This window comes from Lonchura striata, chromosome 10 (genome assembly GCF_050655825.1).
Source record: "Lonchura striata isolate lonStrDom1 chromosome 10, ASM5065582v1, whole genome shotgun sequence".
NCBI lineage: Eukaryota > Metazoa > Chordata > Aves > Passeriformes > Estrildidae > Lonchura > Lonchura striata.
Window position 1 is genome coordinate 22,759,582 of NC_140712.1, and position 23,839 is coordinate 22,783,420.

At 47.5% G+C, this 23,839-nt stretch overlaps 1 protein-coding gene across 2 annotated transcripts in view; it reads right to left on the bottom strand.

Moving 5' to 3' along the window:
- Positions 1-3,622: 3,622 nt before the first annotated feature.
- IGDCC4 (immunoglobulin superfamily DCC subclass member 4) overlaps positions 3,623-23,839 on the bottom strand; it is an 87,759-nt gene continuing 67,542 nt past the window's right edge. For both annotated transcript variants that reach the window (XM_021552575.3, XM_021552574.3), the window contains exons 12-20: positions 20,770-20,877; positions 20,313-20,496; positions 19,567-19,694; positions 19,190-19,360; positions 18,547-18,684; positions 17,942-18,047; positions 16,796-17,030; positions 9,846-10,010; positions 3,623-8,283 (exon numbers count right to left, since the gene is read on the bottom strand). In XM_021552575.3, coding sequence (XP_021408250.3) covers positions 7,759-8,283; positions 9,846-10,010; positions 16,796-17,030; positions 17,942-18,047; positions 18,547-18,684; positions 19,190-19,360; positions 19,567-19,694; positions 20,313-20,496; positions 20,770-20,877 — 1,760 coding nt within the window. In that variant the 3' untranslated portion in view covers positions 3,623-7,758. The remainder of the gene's footprint in view (positions 8,284-9,845; positions 10,011-16,795; positions 17,031-17,941; positions 18,048-18,546; positions 18,685-19,189; positions 19,361-19,566; positions 19,695-20,312; positions 20,497-20,769; positions 20,878-23,839) is intronic.

A 23,839-nucleotide genomic window follows, 5' to 3' on the forward strand; every position in this document is an offset into this window, starting at 1 on the left:
GGCGGGCGGGGGGCGGCGCTGAGGGAGCGGGGCCGCCGGCGGGCGGGGGGCGGGCGGGCAGCGCCTTGCGCCATCTTGCGCATTCGCCGGGGCGCCGGCAGCGCCGGCCGGGCTGAGAGGCGGGGGCTGCTCCGTGAGGGGCCACTCCGCACCCGGGACCCGCGGGGAGTGTGCGGGGAGCCTCATGGGTCTGCCTTCACCGGAGCCCCCTCACGGCACTCCCGTCACAGAGCACGTCTCAACACCCACTCACGGGTCGAGCCTCACCGATCTCCCCTCATGTGTCTCGCTCACCAGAGCCCCGTCGTGTTTCTCCCTTCACAGGAGCCCTCTCTTCAGAACCCACTCACGGGTCTCCCCTCACTGGTGCCACTTCACGAGGCTCCCCTCACAGGGCTGCTCTCACCGGTGCCCCCTCACGGGGCTCCCCCACACCGAAGCCCTGTCACCGGTGCCCCCTCACGGGTCTCCCGTCACTGAGGCAGCCCCACAGGTCTCCCCTCAGCAGAGCTGCTCCAGGAGTCTCCCGTCACCGGTGTCCCCTCCTGTGTCTCCCTCACCAGAGACCCCTCAAGGGTGTCCCCTCCCTGCCACCGGAGCCCCCTCACAGATCTCTCCTCACCACTTTCGCTTCCCGGTGCTCCCTTCCCAGAGCTCCAGGGATACATCAGAGGGCTTCCCCTCACCTGTCTCCCCTCACTGGCGCAACCTCGCAGGGACACAGAAGAGCCTGGCTTGTCCCACCTCTGTGCTCCTGGTTTTAATGCTGTCCTAAGTGACTTACCCGAGTCAGTAATGCAGGTGTTGGACCAGCCCACTCACCTGGGAAGAAGCCCCAGTGAGGAAGGGCCAAGTAAGGGATGAGTGTGTTCCTAAATACTAAAGGACAGGACAATTTTCTGCCCTCCTGGCATAAAATAAGGATAACGTGTTCTCACAAGGCTCTCACCTCCTGTGCCCACACAGTATTTTGTGCCTTCCAACTGATCCTACCCTGTCCCTTGGCCCATGTTCTCCACAAACATAACTCATATCATCACTTCGAGCAGCAAAAGCCAGCTCTGCAAAGACAGCTCAGTGTTTTGTGGTGTTTGCTTGGCAAAAAGGAACTAAAATGAAATAAATGTCAATCCTAACCAATTTCTTTCTTCAGACTAAAACCAGATTTTGTGGACTGGGTTACTAAACCCTGTAACCATTCCTAGAAACCTGGGGAAAATCTCTTTTTGAAGAGGAGCAATGTGAGGCTTCCCTGGATGGTGCACCCTGAGCCTGTCGGAGTCGGCTAACGAGGAAAGAAGACGTCACTACATCTGCTCCACATTAAAGCTTCCTTCGTTTAGCAGAGGGTTGAGCTGTACGAGGCTCCTTCCAGCTGGGGAAGAATTTGCTCTGGCTCCGCCAGCCTCACGGTAACATCTGAATTTCTGTGCTGTCCCTGACCTTTTGGCACCAGCCGTGCTCTTGCTCCGACTCCCTGGCTCCTGCCATGAGGCCCCATCAGCATTTATGTAACGCTTGAAGCCATCATGGACTTGTGGCCATTATTACTGAGGATGGCTTGTGGGAATTAATAATTCCAAGAGAAACTGAGCACTATGTGCTTTACAGGGCTGCTTTCCCTGTTAACCACAGATTTTGTGTGCTTTTGCTGCCATGTGCCCTGGCAGCAGCCATGGGCTGGGGGAGGTAGATACGTGTTTAGGGTATCACCAAGTTCACCTTCACATTTTGCAAATTACACTGGTGCCAGCACTGGTGGCACATTCTGAAATCATCCACTGTGGCCAAACAATAGGACTTATATGAAAAACCATGAGATCTTTTAGGGAATAGGCAGGTTTGGGGCTTTTGGAGCCACCTAAGAGCAGGAATTCAGAGCACTCATATGTAAGTATGAGGGCTTAGAAAAGTTGCTTTGTACTGGAGGCAGGAATTTGCTTATCATACTGCGAGCAGAAATTGGAGCCTTTGGAAAAGCAGCTGGGTTACAGGAGTGACGGTGTCCAGCCCAAACTGAGGCTCCAAACCCTTTCCTGCAGAGCAGTTGATGGGTCCATTCTTCTGTCCCCCTTGCTGCTGAGGGGCACAGGATCTGTCTGTCCCTCTGCCCTCCCTCTCCATAATGCCCTCTGAGGGCATCGCTCACCCCTCACTCCCTGCACAGCAAATCTCCATCAGCTCCAATTGTGCTCCTGATTTACACCAATTAACTGCAAACTGAAGTCCCCAAGACACCATTAGTAGTTTCAGTGGATGAAGTGGGAGATTAACTTGTCTGAATTCACTCCATTTATTATTCTATGTGTAATTGTGGTTACCCTGCCTGCTAACAGCCTGGGAGCTTTTCCCTTATGTATGAAGATGCAGGGTTTTAGCATCCACTTCATGGTCAGTGAGCAACAGGGAGTGGGAGCTAAAATTGTGGCACTCACCTTGAGGCACTGAGCCAAGAGCCATGCCAGCAGTGCTGGGACAACCCCGGGATCTGTTTCTGGAAGACGTTTTCCCCAGCAGAAACCGTTTTCTCTGAGTCTGTTGAGAATCTGTGAAGCAAACCTGACCACCTCACTGCATCACACAGCCCACCGTCTCATGCTGTGCCTTGTTCCAGAGGGCTGAGTGGGCCATGCACTGCACTGGAAATTGTAACTCCCTGAATTACCTGAGACCAGGAGAAACCCAAGCCCACTGTAGTGTATTTCCAGCTGCATCCTTACACAGTGTGTCGGGGTGACAAAGGTTGGGAAGAGAAAGAAATGCAACCTGATGCTTTGCTGTTCACTTCTCTCCTGTAACTGCTGTGTCAGTCCATCTCTGTCATCCATTCCATCCCACCGTGGCTCCTCTCAGCAGCCTCCAATCAGCATCCTATGCTGTGAACTGGGAGCTGGAAGAGTGATTTGCAGTCACCCATCACCCCCTCCAAGGTCCTTCCTTGCTCGTTTGTGGGGTTACCTATCATTAGGAGAAAGACTCATCAGAGTTACAGTCTGACAGAGTTCCCTTTAACCACTATCAGAGAACACTGTGCTAAGTGCAGATTTATTACCTCTGTAATGCAGATAAAATGAGATTTTATGGCTCTGTAGTCGTGGCAGCATAAAGTAATAATGGAAACTATGTACTGAAGTAGGGAATGCATCCCAGGAAGGGAGATGCACAGGAGGGTAATAGTAGTGTCCTTGGGCACTGGCAGGTATCCTCTCACCAATCCTGCTGGACACAAGCCACCAAGGGCTCAGCCCAGTGTGCCATCCAAGAGAACTCTCACCACTCATCTGCTAGATGCCTCTACTTATTTTTACCATTAAAGTTTCCCAACAAGATAAAGCATGAAACTGGACAAATAGTTTTTCCTAAAGGAATCAGTTCAAAACTGAGAAAGCAGCAAGCATCCAGAAATGCCTAATGAATCCAAACTCTGCTCATGTCTGAAATTCCAGAAGAATCCCTAAGGAACCAGGTACCCACTGGTAACATCTCACAACCTTCACAGTGATGAGCTCTGGTGCTGAAGTGACGTGAGTGTGAATCCTGCATTCTGCTCCCACCACTGCTTCTGCCAGCAAGGTACAGCCTCACACAGCAGGAGCAGACTTAACTGTAAGATAAATTCCACTGTTTTTAAAAAAACATTTTATTAATAACCCATTAGTTAAGGAATATAAGGACAATGTATTACACTTTAACACTAAAGAGTATTTGTGGAGTAAGAACAGTGTCTGAAGAAAGAAAGTTATAATAAAGTACAGTATGGAACCAAACACAGACACAACCTTCAAACAAGATCAAGTTCTGGTTACACATCTTTATGCACTGTGCAGAAAATGAAATTTAACTTGAAAATACAAGCAAGGGAATACAGTAACAGAAGTAGATGGTAGATTTCTGCTGGTTAAACACTTCTTTTCTAACAAAAGTAGCAATTAGAAAAGACACAATGATTCCTTCAAAACACCTATTACTAATGAGATCAAAACCATATACAGCGTTCTATTAAAATGGTTGGGTTTTTTTACACAGCAATATTTCATGGGCTGATTGTTAGCTAGTAATGTAAAAAAAATCACAACTCTAAATCAGAAGTTATCTCATTTGAACTATTTAAACCAGAACTTTGCTGCCTGTTAAGTAAGAAATCAAGTCAACAAAAAGTTGATAGAGGTTTTTATCTGAGTTGCATGTTTCATGTAACAAGAAATGAAAAGAAATAAAAGGATGAGAATTGTGACTCTCACAGCAGCATGGGGAATATACAGTTGTGTAGCCAAAAAGTAACATTAATACTAGAAAATTATGCCAGTGAGACAAACCTGACATTTTAACAATGTAAAACAATATACACCAGCAAAAAAATTGAACAGCAATAATCTTTAGTGTTACTGAAAGGAAGAAAATGAAGAAAGGAGCCTGGTGTGCAGGAACATTAAGCATGATGGGTAATTAAAGGTATCAACAGTTTGTGTGCCTGTGAGAAATCTGCAAGAAAAAGCTACTTATTTCATGATAAAAAAATATATGCACTGGTTGTTTCAGCTTTACACATCAAAAGTGTATTATGTGTCTTCGATTCAGTTCCAGCTGAGACTGAAAGGTCCCTGCACGTTCAGGGCAGGGGGGACCTGGAGCACAGCTGAGTTGGACAAGGACATCCAGCACTGTGTGGACGTGTGCTCATCCAGGGACAGCTTTGGTGCTGCTGGTCAGTGGTGGCCTCTTGGCTCCAAGGGAACTGTCTGGCTTTTCTGCAACTCAGGTTTGCCCTACCAGCCCATGGCCTCCACAGTTCTTGGACAGCCAAACACTGCCAGCTTCACACCCTAGTATAGTTTGGTGAAGTGTAATGAGATCAGAACAAGCCTCAGCATATGGTGACAAAAGTGTTTTGGGGATGCATAAACAAAATTGTTTGTGGTCTGCTGCATCTCCCCAAAGCTCTCTGAGCCTCTAACTATTGTGTGGTTTGGTCCTCAGACCAAAGTGATCCAGGGGAATGGTGCCCACTGTTCCTGCTGCAGTGAGCTGCAGTGACAGGCAGGGACAGCCTTCAGGCAGCTCAGGGCTGTAGGACTGCTGAAGACTGTACAGGCAAAGCAGGGGGTGCATGTACAAGGGAGCACCCCCAAAAGTGTGGCACACTCCTCCATCAGCCTCTGTCCCCTTCCATCCCCCTGGATGGAAAGTGGCAATGGCAGTGTGGTTTGTGCAGGGCCTGTTCTGTCACTGAAGAAGGGCAAGAACTCTTCATGGAACTGGGACCTGAAGGCCACCCTCTCAGGTCAATGTCCCCCCACGCACTGCAGCGAGCGCCTGGCCTTGCCCAGCTGGAGGGTTTGTACGTCTGTGACTGCATCGCTCCCAGGGAACTGTGAATTGCCCTTATTGCCTGCAATAACACTTCACTGCTTATCTGTAACCCTGCTAAGTCATGAGTTTCAAAGTCTTGTGGCAGTGGGTTCTGGAGGTTATTGACACACTTCCTCTGCCCAGTTATGTTTCCTTGTGTTTTCCTCGCTCCAATAGCACACACACCAACTCCTGCATTCACCTGCTCACTGGCACTGATTTCCAGTCTCTGTCCCACAGATTCCAGAGTCATGGCTAGCTAGAGCACGGAACAGCATTTCTGAGACTCCTCAAGACACCAAGCTGGAGAAACAGAGCAATCCCAATGACTGGAAATACAGCTGGTTACCAGAACAGTGTGTCATACTGGGAGGAGATGCTGCCAGCTGAGGAGAAGTGGAAGCTCCAATATTCCTTCTCATCAGAGTACATGGAGGCTTGGAGGTTCTCATTTGCTGAAAAGCTGGAGGTAAAAGGGTTGCAGGGTGCTGGTGAAGTGACGTTTGCCATGCTGCAAGCAGTGGTACCTCCAACCCAGTCATCACCAGGAAAAACAAAATCTAAAGTCTTTTACAGGATCTCAAGTTGGCACACAGTTTCCCCATATACCCTGGGGAGAATTTCAGCAAGAAAAGAGGAAGGTGGGTATCTTTTCCTTCACTTTTTTAACAAATGGTGAGATGTCTGAATCCTCCAGGAAGGCAAAACATTCATCAAACACCCATGAACAGAATTATTGATCGTTGTTAACTCCAAGCAGCTGGTCCACTCTTGTAGCATTTGCAGTCAAACCGTGCAAGCCTAGAGCAGGACAGAGACCAGCTAAAAAAAGTAGAGAAAAGTCCACCTTCATCAGGGCCAGGCTGAGAGACATGTCAGCAGTAAGCATACAGCATCAGCAGGAAGAGTCAGTCGATGATTTTCAAGCCAGACTGACTCGTAGGAGACCAAAGATTTAATTTTAAGGCTCTGGTGGCATTCTGCTTTAAAAAAAAAACAAAAAGCACCCAAAAGCACTTTGGCCAGGACTATCAGAAGTGACTGGAAAATTTCACTTGTTCATCCAAGGCTTTCAGCAAGTCCACTGTTTACAGAAGGCTGGGTGCTGCTCTCTGTAAACCAAAACCATCTGAGATGTCTCCACACAGGCACCCAATAAAAGAGAAAATAAATACCTGCCCCCAGTATCACAAGTTACTTTTGCAATTGCTGGTTCTTCTTTCTATTTGTTAGTATAAGCTTGTTGAGGAAAGATGGATCGACATCCTGCCAGCTAAAGCAGTCTCCTTTGGCAGCTGCTGCAAAACACAGTCCTACAGAGAGACACAACCCAACTCTCTGGCTGTAGGGAAGGTGTCAAGAAACAAAGCATGAGAGACATCAGATCTGCAGCACTATGTGTTAAAGAAGAGTCAACAACCAGTGCAAACATATTCTTTAGAAAAAGGCAGTATAAGAATAAGTTAAAACCTATAATGGACTATAACAAATGAGTAGATCTACTGCTTTTTTTTTCCAACAGACATGAGGTAGTTGTGTTGTTAGGGAGGAAAAATAAAGAAAGAGAGAAGTAGTAAAAATGCTACTCTATACCACACACTATTCCACTTTATAAAATTAAATAATATAAAGATGTTCCAAGGAAATAAAAATACATGTTGTACATTAAAAGGACAGATGTGTACCTAAAATATTAGGTACAAGAACCTACATAAAACAAAGCCCAGGCTGGTGAAAAGACCCAGACGCTGCAGAAGGTTCTATATAGTACAAGTTGTTAGAGGCACTCGTAGAGTGTGTAATAAAAGGCCACTACATCAGCCTGCTAGTAGTAGTTACTGCAGCAGCGCACACAGAGAGCCTGGTAATCCTTCTAACCACGGGAGGGCAGAAAAGGCTGGTGCTTACAGCTCACTGCCTTTGTTTCTGGGGCTTCCACCCGCTCCTGGGACTCCTGTGCCAGAATTTATCCCAACGCTGCCAGGCAGTCAGTAGTGCCCGGGCACTCCCCAGGGAAGAGGCAGTTGAGAAGGATCCCTCGGTGCACTCTGCCACTTCCCAGTGTTAAAGGATGTCCTGCCAATCGCCTCGAGGGCCATGGTGAAGTGACAGCCCCAGCCTAGTGCAGAAGGCTCTGTTCCATCGTGGTTCCACGGCAGACTTTGGCAGATGGCTCAGTCCTGCTCCCACCAACACTCAGTTCTTCAGCAGCTTCAGTGGGAGGAAGATGGGCCCTTTCCAACCCACCTGGCTTCCCGAAGGCCTCTGTAGAGCTGACAGGTCCAAGCCCTGCTCTGGTGAGATGCTGCACCAGCTCCTGCTGGGCTCAGCCAGCTGAGGGCAGGCAGCACCTCATAGGGACAGGCTCTCCTCGTGCTTCAGCCCTGCTGTGATCAAAATCAGATTAGTTCATTCTTTGTGATTGTGGACATGTGGCATGTTCTCAGATGCTGAGGATGGACTGGTTAAACCAGAGTTACTACAGAGCAGGTCCTCCTCAGGTGCTGTGGAAAGCAACTGGCACTTGACTGGCTGCAAATCACCCCTGCCTTCCTGGCTGGAATCCGAATCTCCACTCTCCAAATCCAGACTTTCTCCATGCCTGTGGAAGCCATTGGTGAGCCCATGGATGCAAACAGCCTCTGGTTTGTCAGTCTTTGTGTTGGTACAGAGCAGCTCAGCCTGGGCCTGAACCTCCAAATTGTCCACACAGTCCACCACCACTTGGCCAGTGTCCTGCTGGGAACTGGGAAGAGCCAGCTCTGCTGAGGGGAGCTCTTCCAGCTCCCGGTCCTCAATTTCTGTCTCTTCGCTCTCCAGGGTGTGCAGCTGGGAGTTGTAGTCTCTGTCAGAGGCTGAAAAATCAGAATGGACGATGACTTCTGCTTCTACATGGTGGAGGCTGGCTGGCAGGTGGCTTTTCTTTGCTTCATTCTGTTATCAAGCAGGGGAGAAATTAAAAAAAAAAAAAAGGTAGCATAAGTGAAATTCAGATAACTGAGGCTGTGACCAAACCAAGCAATAAAATTTATTTATTTTTAATCCCATTGAGTGCAATGGGATGTACACATGTCTCTATTAAGCATTATCTTGATATGTTTCTCAGGGCTTAGGTCTTAAGAAGCAACTCAAATCATCTCAGGATCATTATTTCTATTTTACGTTTGAGAAAGCCAGTCCCAAGGGATCAAAGTTATTTGCTCACAGTTTCTTGGCAGGCTGGAGCAACCATTCCTCCAAGCTTCTGTCAAAGACCACAATTTTCAAATCTCATCAGTGTGTTTCCATATTAAGGGCCAGATTGTTAGAGGCTGAGTGGGCAGCACTGTAGGAAACTGGCTTCTGAGATGGATAAAGGGGCTCCCTTCACTTTCCTCATTTAATTTTGGCTACATATTACAAAGTGTGTGCTTGTTAAAGCCCTGGTCACAGCCTGCAAAAGTCTGTGTAAATTCAAGCACTTTAATTCAGAAAGAAAACAGTAAGTTCTGCTCCGCAGTGCTTAAGTGGAGTTCAGGCTACAGATCTCCACAAATCTGGCTGACAAGCAGGTCATTTTGTGAGATTATCACTCAATAATTTACCAGACAAATTATTGTAGAAGCTCACAAAGAGCTCCCTAGGCAATCAACGCTCAGATTCTGGGCTGAGTGTGATGTAGCAGCAAGAAGACAATTCAGAGTATGGAAGTGATATCCGACGTGTAATTTGCACTTTCTGTTGAAGCCAACTTTGAGCATCATTTACATATTTTAACACTTTTCTCTTTTGTTGACAAACTCTGATGGGTAAGCTGTGCTGTATATGCTGCCCTGTAATTGGGCTGTAAAACATTGTCTTAACTCTATCCACAATGTTAATTACATCCTGTGTATAATTGATTTTCACACCACAGCCTAGGTAGGTTACTTAGAAGTATTTGCTGGGGAGGGGGAATGAACTTTTTCAAAGAATAACCAAAGAAATCTGGTACAGAGTCAGTCTGAGCAGGTGTCAGCTTCCTTTGCTAAGACAGTTACACAGATGCACACTCTCCCAAACACAGGAGTGCATATTTATTCCAGTGATGCCATATCAGAAACAGGATTTCCTCCCAGAACACAAGCGCACTGAAAACTGCTCTGCCCTATCTGGAGAAGGGAGTTTAAATCAACCCTTGATCTTTGACTCCTCTTACAGCCAAAAATACAATTCCTCTGTCAGGCAAGCATGCTGTAGATCTTACTGACTGTGCTGAGCACTGCAGCTCCTAACTCACTCAGGCTGATTGCTGCCCAGCCACAGCAAAGACTGCAAGCAGACTGCTGGTGCCTGGCACCAGGTCCTCAGGAACCAGAACTGCCACAACCCTGCTGACAACCAAGCTTCTGACCCCACCTGGCCATCACCAGACCACCAAGCCCACAGAAAGGGGCTGGAAAAAGGAGAAAGGAAGATGGAGAAATAAATGGAAACCCACATGAGAACACACAAGTCAACAAAGCATCATCACCCACCATCACAGCGTCATAAACCAGGGCTTGTAAGAGAAGCTTCTGCCCTGCACTGGAGGGGAGCTTCAGTGACCCATTGACAGCAGAGAGAGGCTCTTTGGTGATGGTGTCCCCATATCTGGTGATGCTGTTTGTCCAGGCCTGGTTGGTTGATTTATTCCATGAAGACTGCAGGAGAAAAGTGGCAGGAGAAAAGATGCAGTTATCACAGACATGTATTCTTATCCTCATACACATGAAATGAGAAGCAGCTTGAAAAAGGAAAATGCAAGTTGTGAAAATACCATAAATGTGGAGGACACTTCTGATAGCATCAAAATAAAAATGCTGTGCAATGGACTCACACGGTCCCTGCCTTAGAACTGCCTTTATTGCTGTTACATGGGCTGATGCAGAGCACAGGGATAAAAGATGCCAGATGGTTCACAACTGGTTGCATAAGGGGCTTTCCACTGATTCAGTGGGTAAATCATGGCACAGACATCATTTAGAGGTCCACTAAAATCAACTCCCTGCAAAGCTGCAACAGCCCAGAGCAGAACAAGCCTACTGAGAAATACCACAGAGCTGGGAAGGGACAGGGAAATCTGGAGCTGAGTGACCACAGTCTTTGCTTTGGCAGAAGCCATGCTCCCCATCACAGAGGAGGACCCTCACCCTTGGGCAGTGCCCTGTGTGCTCCAGTAAGAGCTCGACATTCTGCTAAACCACTCACTCTGCAGCACAGACAAAAGCTCCTGCTCCAAGCCAGGACTTAGGAAAACACTCTGCCATTCCTCATCAACACAGAGGCACAAAACTGGGGGCTTTAATTTTTTTTAATTTTTTTACAACAGACCACCAAGCAATTCTTTGCTCAGCTTTAAATCCCCTGGGCAACCAGTGTTACCTTGTTTGTAGATCTAATTAAATTATATGGGCTGAACGCAATTTGTTCTGGGTTCTTTCAGCTTCCCCTTGCAATAAACTGTTGAATGCACACCTCTGTGTATGGGAAATGTGTGTCTTTAAGAGCTGAAGTTATTTAACAACTCAGACTATTAGTTCACAGGCAGAAAAGTATTTTCTTTCCAGGTTTTGATTTTATTGGGCTGTCCTGCATGTACCTGAGGTAAGTACTTGCTAGTACTCACATACATATACACATAAACACACAACTCATATTTAAGGACCACACAGGCCCATTATCTCTGGCTTTGTTCCACAGATGCTACATTATTGTGTGGGTACAAGAGAGGCTGATGCAGAGAAGAAGAGGAGAAAATCCTGACACGACAACAGCGACTTTACACATGCATGCAGAACACTGGTGATGTGAGGATGATGTTGTGTAGGGTGAAGATACCCTGCACATCTATTCAAACCCATGGACCCTTTATTGCTCACTGCCAGCAGAAGCCCAGGTTCCTGCTCTGCATATGTGGCTGCTCCTTAGGCCAAATCTATTCCAACAACTGCCAACGTAGTGTGAGTCCAGCTGAGACAGCGAGGAGATTTCTGACATCAGCCTGACCTTGGGTGAGTCATTTGACCTCTTTGTGCCTCAGCCCATCTGGCTGAAAATTAGGTAGAAATACACCACCAGATGTTGTATGTGAGCCAGGCATTCCTAAGTCAGCTATTTAGTAAGAAGCAAATGCCACCTCGTGCTGCCAGGGCTGGCAGAAGGACACTGCAGCACTCGTGTATGTGCTGAAGGGCAGCCAGAGCTGCTCCCAAGCTCTCTGTCCACCTTCACTCAGGCACCCAAATGGCTCAACACCTTGTGGGAGGCAGAGCCATGTTACATCCCAGCACCACCCCCAAGTCACAAAAGCTTTGCTGCTGCCTCAGGACAAATTTTTAGCAAATAAATAGTGAAAGGCTTCATTGATATGCCAACACCCTGCAGAACAGTGATGTCCAAGCTCAGCACTGTGGCTATCAAACATTTGCTAATTTAGATGTGGATGCTTGAGGCAGTGTCTTTTCCATTTCTCTCTCTGCAATCCTCAACAATATATTCTGAGCCAAAAGCCTTCCCTAATTGCTCTGTTTCTAAGTGGACAATCATTAAACTACGCTTTAATAGCGAGAAATCAACCAAGCGATCACAGAGAGCTCACAATAAGGAATATCTCCACATGCAAGTGCTCAAGGAGCGTGTTCAATTTGCTTCTGCTGCCATCTGAAAAGCTTTCTGCAGCTACATCCCTGACTGATGGCTTCTGTGCCTCTTCCAAGGAACATACGTTACTGAGCAAATAGTGCCTGGAAATTTCAGCGCTGAACCTACACAAATCTGCACACATGCACCAAATGTGTGTCCTGTTAAGAGATGCCTGCATGCATATTTGCCATCAGAGAGATCTGAGCATCATACGCAGACACACACACAGAGCAAACTTGAAAACCTTCTTGCAGGCATCTTGTGAATACCAAAAAACGTGGAAAGAAACAGGCAGCTCTACTGCAATCCCCCATGGACCATCTGTTAGCGGAAATGTCAATCTGCCATGTTTACATAGGTTTTGATGACTCTGGGAACAGCCTGTTCAGCTCTGGCTGAAATTGGCTGCAATGAAGAACAAACTTGTTTTGTACCAGTTTGCAACTTTCAACAAACAGAAAAAACCATCAGCCACACAACATGGCCTGTGTCCCACATGTTGTTCGAGCGCATTATGTTTGAGAAGGGGAAAAAAAAAAGCAAACGACAAACCCCTCTTGGGGCTTAGCCTCTGAGGTTGGGCATAGCAATTAACTCTAGGACTGTTTTCATCACAGACCTGAAGAAATCTTGTGTGCCTGAAAGCTTCACTGCTTTTTTAAGCAGCATTTTTTGGTGTAATAAATGATACTATTTCTTTTTACTCAAGGGAAGCTAGTGGGTGGCTGAAGGAAGGAAATTTTGTCTTGGTTTTTACAACACAGTAATGAAGGAAAGGAGCAAGGAGTGTCAGTCTAATACTAATATAAAGAGGGAAGAATCTCTTTGTCAGTTCACTGCAAACACGAGAATGAAAACTAATAAAAACATCTTCCAATAAAAGACATTTCCATTACAGCTAAATCCTTATCAAAGCAAACAAGCCTTTTCATTTTAGCCTTTTTATAGAAACTCCAACTGGTAAAAACGTGCCTAGATCGTGTTACCTTCTCAGTGACAAGTCATGATTTCATGCAAATATATGAGCTGAGAATAAACACATAGCAAAAGTTCAACTTGAAACCTTCCCTGTTTTTTCAGGGTGGTTATTTAAAGTAGCTTGAAGTCCTGTGCAAAACCAGGCTGGGGATATTTCAATGTGCCCAGGTTTTGAGAGTGGTGCAGCAGAGAGAAAGGATTCATTGCTGAACAGCAGTGGGTGGGAGTGGGAAAGCTCCGTGTCACGCAAACACAGCGACATCCCTGCCTGCATCTGGGATGCAACACAACACAGACCTCTGCCAGCAGATAAAGGAGTCTCTGCTTGCTGTCACCAGGAACACAGCTTTCGTCTGAAGCTTCTCAGAAAACACTGGGACTTCTTTTCCATGCAGAAAAATTTCAACATGAAAATGACAAACAACCCGGGTAGATCCAAGTTCCCTGATGTGTTACAGCTTCTGCTCTCCGAGTCACGGGGATGCTTCGTGGGAAGCGCAGTCCTGTGGGAAGGAGGCCCACAGGGAAGGAGAAGGGCAGCAAGCAAGGAAGGCTCCAGCTCACAAGAACAACAACAGCAAACATTTCCAAACCAAAATGCTTGGGTTTGGCTTCATTCAATGAAAAGCTGACGTTTTCCATGGAAAGCAGATGCTTTTTAACATTCTCCTCCACCCTTTAAATTGCTTGGCCCACAAGCAGCAGTGACAGAGATATCTGGAGCAGAGCCATTTTATCATCCTCAGCCCATCTGTCAGAGGAGACAGAGCTGCATCACCACAGCCCGTGCACAACTGTGTCATTTATAACAGGGCTACTGAGGGCATCAGTCCGGGGGGTGCTAGCAAGGGGAAGAGAGTAACAGAGGAAAATCACTTGTCAGTGTATTTAGAAATCCTTGTGTGTGACCACTGGAAACACATAAAGGAAAGAAAATGAACCACTGAATGGCAGGTTGTGAGCATCCAGAGGGGTCACATTATGACACCTTGACTGCAGTATTACCCTGCTGTTCTGGGGTCCAGGAGGTTCCTTTGTGACTCTCCCACCTTCCACTTGCACCAACCTGCACCTCCAGCACTGTCTGTAACAGCTCAAGAAGAATCACAGTCCTAAATTTGAAGGAGCTGATCTTAACCTGAAAATGACCAAGGGGACATCTCACAACTCTTCCCCACAATTCTTTGCAGGAATCAGCTCAAATCTCAGAGTTTTAAAGACTTCCTGCCCTCAGTCTGTTCTCCAGTCCCCACACCTGTAAAACGACACTCACTCATTTCTGACTCCATATGGCATGGGGACAGTCCCTTCTTTGTGTCTAACATGGAGCATCCAATCTCCACTGGAACCTCAGGCTGCCACAAGCATAAAAACAATAAAGAATAATCCATGGAATGGTAAGTAATGAGTCAGCATGGGAACAGCCTGCAGGGACAGAGCAGCCACTGCAAGTGCCAACCAGCCAACACAAACCAGGTTTCAGGAGAGTAACCTGAGGAGAGAGGGACAAGCAGGCAACTGGAGGTCACAGCTACACAAACCTGCCCTGCAGTGCCTGCAGCCTCAGCCCAAGGGTCTGCCCCAGCCAACGTCCTCAGCTCTGTGGTGACATGATATGCTGCTAAACAAAAGGGATTCTTGAGGCATTTCTCACTCCCTCTCTTCAGTGAATAAGACTGCAAGTCATAGTATCCAATCTAGAACACCCTGGGGAGCTTCCCCTTGCCAGGCTGGACAGGAATTTCCTTCCACAATGATTTTCTCTTTCCTGTGCCTCTCTTGCATTCCTTGCCATGGATTTTCACAGCCCCAACTTCACACAGCATGAGAGGAAAAAAAGAGAAGGCAACAAAAGCAGCTGGTCACTGCAGGGTGCAAAGCTTCCACAACACTCTGTTCCAGGCAGGGTCCCTGGGGATTTCCAACTTTAATGGATGCTGGGGGAAGATATTTGCAGCACACAGGACACCCACACCCACTCCACAGCCTCAGAGGCATTTTGTGTACAAGCAGGGAGATGCACACACTCACAACTGCTCCTGACTTGGTTTACACCCAGTGTAGGCACTAGGCATGTGTGCACCACTCTAGCCATGTACCTGAGACCTGCCCAACTAGGTAACATCTCATCACCATCCATGGGGCCTCTTGGCCACTGCAGCATAAAGGTGTTTCTTGGCCATATTCTTTTCACGCTTGATTATACAAGTCAGAGCAGAGAAAGGAAGTGATGGTGCTCAGGTGGCACTTCCAGCAGGAATGGGGCAGTGCAGGGAGCAGGGTCTCCTGAGTGGGAGCACATCTCCCTCCAGTGCCCGCTCCCAGCAACAACAGCCTGTTGCTCCCGGCCACCACTCGATCTTCACCTGCCGGGTCACCCTCCTGGTCGGCACGGGTGACAACGCTGCTCTCCGGGTGGCTGCTTCCCAGTGACCCCTGCTTCTCTAGCCACATCCATCAAAAAAACAAACCTCTCAGTGAATTTATCTCTCAGAGGCCGCTCCCCATCCAATTATGGATGAACAGTCCATCTCCCACAAAGCTCTGGTCTGTGACTGTGACTCTGCTGCTGGGCACTGCCCACTCTGAGGGCCCCCAGCTCTCAGGCTGGGCCTCACGTGGCCACGCCTTGGCACTGCCCTCTCCAGCCCCACTCTGCATGTATTCAAATCTTGGTGTAAGCCCTTGCGGGCAGGATTGCTGCTCTGGAAGAGAGAGCTGGATGTGCTGCCCCCAGAAAGGCCTCACAAAAAAGGAACTTCCCCCCACCCTGACCTGTTCTCAGGGGTAAGTCCCCATCACTGAAAACATTTGTTCCTTATTTAACTGAAAGAGCTGTAGGAAATTCCTCACACTCTTCGGCTTGGGTCCAGACAGGCAGCCACATTCCACCAAAATCCATAGATGTGGCTTGGCTGCAAACAAACAGCCTCTCCTCCAGCTGAGCGCTGGTCTGCCACAGCACGCAGGGATGGCCACGGGCACAGCTTCAGCTCGTGGGGCTAGTAAAGCCAGCAGAAGACTTTGTGTTTCCCAAAGATCACACCTGCACTGCCTCTAGCAGGCTCATGGTCAGCCAGGTACCTGAACTCACCTTCCCTCCAGTGACACACGAGTGCATCGTTGATGCAAACGTGAAATCCCATGTGCTCACAATGCATTTGTTTTACTGAACCTCCTAATTACTTTACAGGCTCTCCCAGGGCTACAAAGAGAGACATAAACAGATTAACTAAATTAGGCCAATTAAAGGTTCCCTAATGGAATGAAATGTTTCAGGCAAGCTTGAAAGAGGAAATGGGCAGGGAAGAATGAAAGACAATGCAGTGTCAGGCAAACCAAGTAGGGCAGGAAAAGACTACTTCAAAAAACAAGGTTCACCAAACCCTCTTGTTTATCTTCAAGAGTATTCCAGTGAACACACTATTTATGGAGACAGCTCCTTTTAGACAACCCTGGAAGGCACGTGTCTGCTCTAGACATCACACTTCCTCCCACCATCCACATGCCACAGCAACACGAATACCACAGCTTTCTGCAGCACCAAGTTTGGCAGCAGCTTCTCAGACTGAGGGGTCACTGTCCCAGGAGATGAAAATGGGTGATAGATTCACAAGGATCCCAAATTATATCCAACAGCCAAGGCTGAGCCAGTCAAGTTTTACAGAGAGGGGAAATGTGTGTCTGCCCAACACCAGCCTGCAGCCAAGACTTCTGTCACTGCAGAGCCAGGACAGGATCCCACCCTGGCTTCCCAGCAGCCACACACCAAACAAAGGCCCTTGTCAAAGGTGGCAGCCCAGTCACCATGTGCATGGGTCCTTACCTTCCTCTTCCCATGGAAGATGTCCTCAGGGAGGCTCGTGTGGATGAGACTGTGCACTTCTGCCAGCTCAGTGATGTCCCCCAGGGGCACAGGTGCATCTTCTGGTACTGGAGACATGAGGGACTCGAGCTCATGTGAGTCCAAGGTGGCACTGGGAGAGGCCAACCCTTGCCTGCTCCGGTGGTAGTATGTGTGGTTGCCAGCAGCCTGGGAATCCAGGCCTGGCAGGGCCTCCCTGAGGGAAAACAAGCAAGAGTTGACATCTCAGCTGGTCCTTGTGCAAGTGACTAAGCCGAAGTCATGCCCTGCCACTCCTGGGGATATTCTTTATCATCACATCCCACCATAATACCTTTCACTGCAGATGTATCTCTGCACCACCCTGGTTAATGCCAAAGCTCAGACAAATCCTACTGTGGGATGCAAAGCTGTCCCTCTGCCAGCAAACCCCAACAGCAGGAGATACTACAAGTCCCAGCACAAGCAAGAGCTCATCCACTCTGGTCCCCTGGTCCATGGGCAGCTGTGTCACTCCGGTCACCTGTGTTTTACAGGTTAGACATGCAACAGGACAGGAAAGTTTAGTGGCCACATTAGGATGAGACTTCAGAAGGTCTTTGTTGCTAACCCTGAGATCTGCTGTGAGCTCAGAGCTCTTCTGAACAACTGAGCTGTTTTCTGCTCATGGTCTTTTTCAAATGCTTGTGGCTGATCCAGATCCCTGGGACAGCAGAGGGCTTTGGGCTCTATCCAATCCTCCTTAAACTCACTACAAAGTCTTTCGTCATTTTCCCATGGAAGTTAACAAACCATTTCCAAACATCCTTAGAGCTGTTCAACCTCAGAAGCAAAATACTACCCAAATTAACACACACAGGTAATAAATCGGTTCTTCCATTTTCTTGGGGATTTTTCTTTCTCTGAAAAAACCTCTACTAGTCTAAGAATGCAAATTGAAGAGAAACTACTGAAAAAATAAATCAGTGAAAAGATTATACTAAATATACTCCTTATCCATCCACAGGTCCAAGCTGTGCACTAATTGGCCCCTACACCACATCCCAAGCAGCCCAGCTGAACAGGGGATGCAGCTCAGTGTTTTTGTCTCCTTCTACAGCAGCCCCCTTTACCTGAGGTATCACCCACCTGTGCTTGCTGTTGCGGAAGCTGGCACACATGCAGAAGAGAATGCAGAGCAGCCCCAGGCACACCCCCACGATGATCCCTGTCACAGAGTGGATATCCAGGACATCTACGAAGGGAAGGAATGACAGCCACATCGTTTCAGCTGCTAGCAGGAAGAGGGTACAAAGTGTCTCATGTTCAGAGAAGCACCAGCTGTACTAAACCAAACAGGTTTAAAAGGCCCTTCTTACCCAACTGTTCTGTGGTTCTCATTCTATGCACATAAACCAATAAAATTCTTTGGCAGTGACAATTCAGAGCAACTTAAAGCAAACTGGCATCTATGCCTATTCATTAATGTCATGCTACAGCAAGATGAAGGTTGCATGTACCCTTCCAGAGGAACCAGGATGGGGAAGACATGAAGTTTGGCTGTGGGATGGGTTCTGGAGCTGCACATCTGAGGGCTCTGCTGTGATCCTCGGCACTGCCCTGCAGGGAATCCTATCTCACATCCTACACAGCAACACCAGGCAATTGCTTGGCAAACAGAAATGTCACTGCTGACAAATCAGTCTCCAGCCATGCAATTCCCTTCCTGCCCTGGGGTAAGGAGGAATTCATACCAGACAGCTTCTCCCGGAGGGTGTGCACATCCTTAACGTTGGAATAGGGACCAGATCCCACCACTGTTTTTGCTCCCATCTTGAAGAAGTATCTGGTATCACTTTCCAGGCCATGCACTTCAGTGCTGAAGATGTTTCCTGACCAAAAGCAAATCAAAATATATTTAAAACGTTCTGTTTCAAGAGTACTCAGAGGCTACAGAAAGGCAGCTGTGGAATTTCTGGACCCTCAGAATTGAGGGATTTTGTGACCTTTTTGTACATTTCATACACTTCTTCAGTAATAATGAACTTCCTGCTTACAGATCCAAAAATACAGACTACTCGTGATGCCGCTGACACACATTTTTCTAGGAATTGCTGGCTGCCAGGCTACATCTGTAGATTATTTCCTGGATGATAATGGCTATTTCAGCCCCAGACACACATGATTTCATGTCTCTCAGTAGCCATGTCCCTGGACTCTCTGCTATGACCAGGTACAGCATATGCTTCAAGAAAATTACCAGGATGAGCTCTTGAATATTTATCTGTATGCAAAGTGAGGCAGAAATCAAGGCAGCAGGACTGAGCAACCAGGCTCCAGAGAGAGGAAGGGAGGCAGGAGGACTGTGGGGTATTGCAGTACCTGGAGGAGGCTCACCTTCTCGTGTCAGCAAGGTCCACATGTCATCTGGCTGTGTGTTGTTGGCATTGTACAGGATGAGATACTCCACAATGATGCCATTGGGCTCCACAGGTGGGCACCAGTGCACCTGGACAGCGTAGGGGTTGAGAGGGTGCAGCCGCAGGTCAGATGGAGGAGTGGAGGGCCCTGGCAGAGACAAATAAAGAGCCAGCATGAGCAGCAGGAAGAGGAGCAGAGCTTTCATGCCCAGAGGGCCTCCCAGCATGGACTTAAGGCTGTCAGAGCTTTGAAGGGGTCTGAGATCACATCTCTCAGGGACATATTAGGAAGGATCTGATAGAGACTCAAGGAAAGCCAGGAGAAATGAGGATTTGGTTCCCACAAACACTCACGGTCGGGCAGGGTGAAGCGCTCCACCACGCTGCCAAAGGGCCCATCGATGCCAACACCGTTGGACTGCACAGCAAACTCATACCTGGTGTAGGGCTTCAGCCCACTAATGAGAATGTCTTCATCTGAGCTGGAGAGAGAGCACACAGCACAAGGCCGTGAACACCTGAGGGGTTCTCCCAAGTCACCTTCACACCTCACCAGGAACACTCTAAGAGATTATCCTAACTCTGACTGTATTTGATTTTCCATCTCTTGCAGCCATGTGAATGCAAGAACACTCAGCTCCCATGGACAGAGCAAAACAGTTCCCAGTCTCCAGGACCATTTCTGATGTACTTGCAGGGAAAAGTGGAAGCAGCCTGGTTAGAGGCTAAAAATGGGCATAAGTATACAGATGTAAAATACATCCCCAAATGATAAAACTCTTAAACTCTAGCAATTTATAGACCAAAATTGTGAGTATCATCTCACAAATCATGAATGCATAATTGCAACCAGCCATGTTGTTAACAAGTCTGTAAGGTCAGCAAAAAAAATGCAGAGACCGGTTAATGATTCCTTAGTGTTCAAGACAAGTCCCACAGCCACATCTCAGCAGTCCTAAACATTATCTGTGACCATGGCAGATATTCCCAGCATATGGAACACCCAGGATTTTGCTAAATTCTGGAAATTCCACACAACTTCCTCCTGCCCTGTGTTCATTCCTGACATGAACAACACATGGCAGATGAACCCTCTGTACCTGGTGTAGTACGTCACAAGAGAGGCGTTTTTCAGGCCCCAGGGGCTGAAGCGCACGGTGTAGTTGACAATTTTGACTGTTGTGAAGTCAGGCTTCTTCCAGCGGAGCCAGATGGAAGTTGAGCTGTTGGACTCTGCATAGACTTGGACTGGAGGCAGTGGAGGCCCCTTCTGCACAGGGGGATCTATGGTGCAGCACAAAAAGAGATGTGGAGGTGTACATGACAGTAATGCCACTCACACCCAGTGGAAGAACAACCCTAATGAGAAGGGGGTATTTTCCTCCTTTCTCTCCATCCCAATGCCTCCAATGCATTTTGCAATGTCAAAGAAAGTTCCTTTATGTTATGACCTTCCCTATTTTGGTATTGTCCTTTTTGAAGTCCATCCTCTGTAATCCCTCCTCTGAAGCCACGTGCCAAGCAGAAGAGATACAACAACTGAAGGGCATTCCTCACCTACTGCTGTCACAGGTGCCTTTTCTGTTTTGCCCTTCCAAACCGCTGCGTACCCATCTTCGTGCTTATTGAATGCCACCAGCTTCACCTCGTACAGTTTCCCAGGAGCTGGAAAAATCAATCAGGGTTTGCCTTTGGTTATTTTTGTCACCAACCCTCCCTAGTAAGACACATTTTCTTTGATCCTGCCAGCTTTTCTCACCATCCAAGAAAGTAGGTTGAACATAATAAATATGTTTTTGTTACCTTATACCTAAGTAAATATCACCTAATACCTAAATTACAGCAGGGAGTCCCCCTTCCACTTACAGGCTTCCCACACACAAACACTGTCTCACAGCTGGTGTATGTTACCAGCACAGCTGCTTTTTGGTTCTCCCCTTGCTTTTGACAGAAATTATCAGCAGGAAGTGGGCTTGCCCCAGCCCTCAAGGGCTGACCAGTGTGCTGGCCTGTAGCAATCTACTCAGGATCTATAGATCTTCCTCTCTTACAAGCAACTAAAGAAACCTACACAGGCTGACTCCTCTCTCCACCATGGGAGTGACTGCACTGCACTGTTTATTCCTGAGGAGTGAGGACATTCTCTTCTCCCCCAAAATGCACCTCCTGTTCCTGAAGTATTTTCTGATTTATTCACTACTGTGAGGATCTTCCTTCCAGCAAGTCCTCAAATGCCCTGTTAAGTCACTGGCAGCCTTTGTTGCATGGTGTCTATTTTGCCCTCACAGTAGAGGTTTCCAATTTGCAATTAGAAAAGCAACAATGCACAGAAAACCCACACCAAAAACCTGAGGGTCCTCATTGCATGCTCTTCCCATCAGAGAGCCTCACACTCTGAGGAATCTCAAACTGAGCTGCAGGACAGGGTATTCTGTCTCCAAGCAGTGCTGCCCTGGTCCAAAAACCACTTCCCTCTTCCCTTCATCAGCTTCTTCATTTCTAATGGAGATATTTAATCGAAGAAACAACTTGGGAGATAAAAAGTTCTCAAAGAAGACATTCCCTGCAGCAGCCAGCCCCTTCAGGAGCTCAGCCAGAGAAGTCTACACTGCCTTTTGTTGCCTTGGCTGCAGTACATTGAGAAGTTTGTTAATTTGGGACATGCCTCTTCATTCCCTGCCCTCACAGATCACTGCTCACTTTGCCAGACAATGTAAGCAGAATGAAACCTTTCTTATTGATGCCAATTTTATTATTACTGCCCTGATTACATTCCCAAAGGCTGATGGTACCAATTACCAAAGGCTTTCTCTGCTCCACAACACATGCTCGCGCTCAGAATATAAAAACAGTTCAGCCACATTTTTCTCCCCCAAAGAATCCCAAAAGCAAACAGAGTTTTGTCTGCCTCCAAGACAGCCTGATCTGCATTTCCACACTCTCCAGCCACAGAAAAATGTTTTAAACACACACAAGGGGGATAAGGCCAAAGAGCACTCAACCTCCAAAGGGCTGGGACCACAGGCTCAGTGGAACAAAGAACCCCCAGCCCATTTCTTGCCAGCACCACACTCTCCTTCTGGCTGAACCTTGGGCTGGGCTTCACTGGGACATGAGCACATCATGGACGGTGCAATCCAAAACGATGAGGAAAAGCTCACAGATGTGAGGCAGCTGTGGGCAGCTCCTGTTGGAGGATGGAGTGAAGAAAAGGACAAGTCCTCTGTCTCCATCCCTGGGCAGGATCAATACAGCAGCTGCTTACACGTGACGCCAGGGGAGCTCGACTGCAAGATCAAGTACCTTACATCCTGCAAATAGGGGTATTTTGGATTTCTCAGTTAGAGGATTGGCTTCAATTTTTATACACAGGCCCAGATGTTCAAGCTCTTAGAACAGGCAGACATAAAACTCTATCAAGCTGTCAAGAAGCTGGTAGACAGCATGAAAACAGATGTATTTCACTGCATTCCATCATACATTAAATATAAGCAGAATAATCTAGTCCAGATCATTTTAAATCACTAATCTGGATGGCTGCGTAATATATCCAATATGCTAAATATGTTGCCTCACTTAGCATTTCAAGGTGCTTATATTGGCCAAGTGCCAGAAGCCATACTTTCCTTTAAGTGGGAAAACACCCTGATTTCCAGAGAGCAACTTTCAAAGGAATGCAATCTTCCTTCTTGGGAATGGGGAAGACAGGCTCACATCCCTGCCATTTATTTTTCACATAAATTATGGCCCTGGTAGTTGCACCTCAGTACAGGGAGTAAGTGCTAGAACATTAATGGAAGTCACTAAGAACTTCTCAGAGGAAACCCCTCCTGGTGACTCAGGAAAACTTCCTTCTGATTTTGTGGACTGATGAAATTGCTGGATTTCCTGTGTGCTCTTGACCAGCTGCCCATCTCTGACACAGGACTTCAGCACACACCTCTCAGACAAGACACATGGTACCATTAGTGATACCATTCTAAGGAGACATGGTTTGCTCCAGAGATTAGCACGAGATGGGAGAAGTCTTCGCTTTCAAGCCACACCTCAAACCAAGGCAAGGAGCAGAGCGCTGGCTTCAGTGACACTACAGAACTGTGGAGCCAAGGGACATGTAGTGACCACGCTGGACCTTGTCTGCACTGACATGAAACACACCACATCTGAGCTCAGCCTGGTATGCCCAGTGCCCAACCTGGGATTTCCTGACACCACTTCAAACACCAGAACACTTCCTAGAGCCGTGGTCGGTGCCTCAAGCCAATCAGTATCTAAAAGACAATTGGACAGAATTTGCTTTCATTTTTTATCAACACTGAGGTACCCAGGCAGTTGGACTCAATGACTCTTGAAGATAATCCCAAGAGATAGTGTTGTATTTGCTTTTATAGAGGGCTCTTAGGAGAGGTTTCCAGTGCTGTGCTTTCCAGTCAGACAACCCTGATCTGGGGAATCCCCCCAGCTAATTCCCCATCAGCCCAGATCACATCAGGGCAGCCAGCCCTTCCTGAGACCACTACCTGCTCTGTCTACAAGCTGCAGCCCTAGGTACTGGTACAGGGCAGTTCTGTGCCACAAAACTAAACCCTTCTAAATCCCAACCACTCCTCCTTGTTTCATGTGCAGA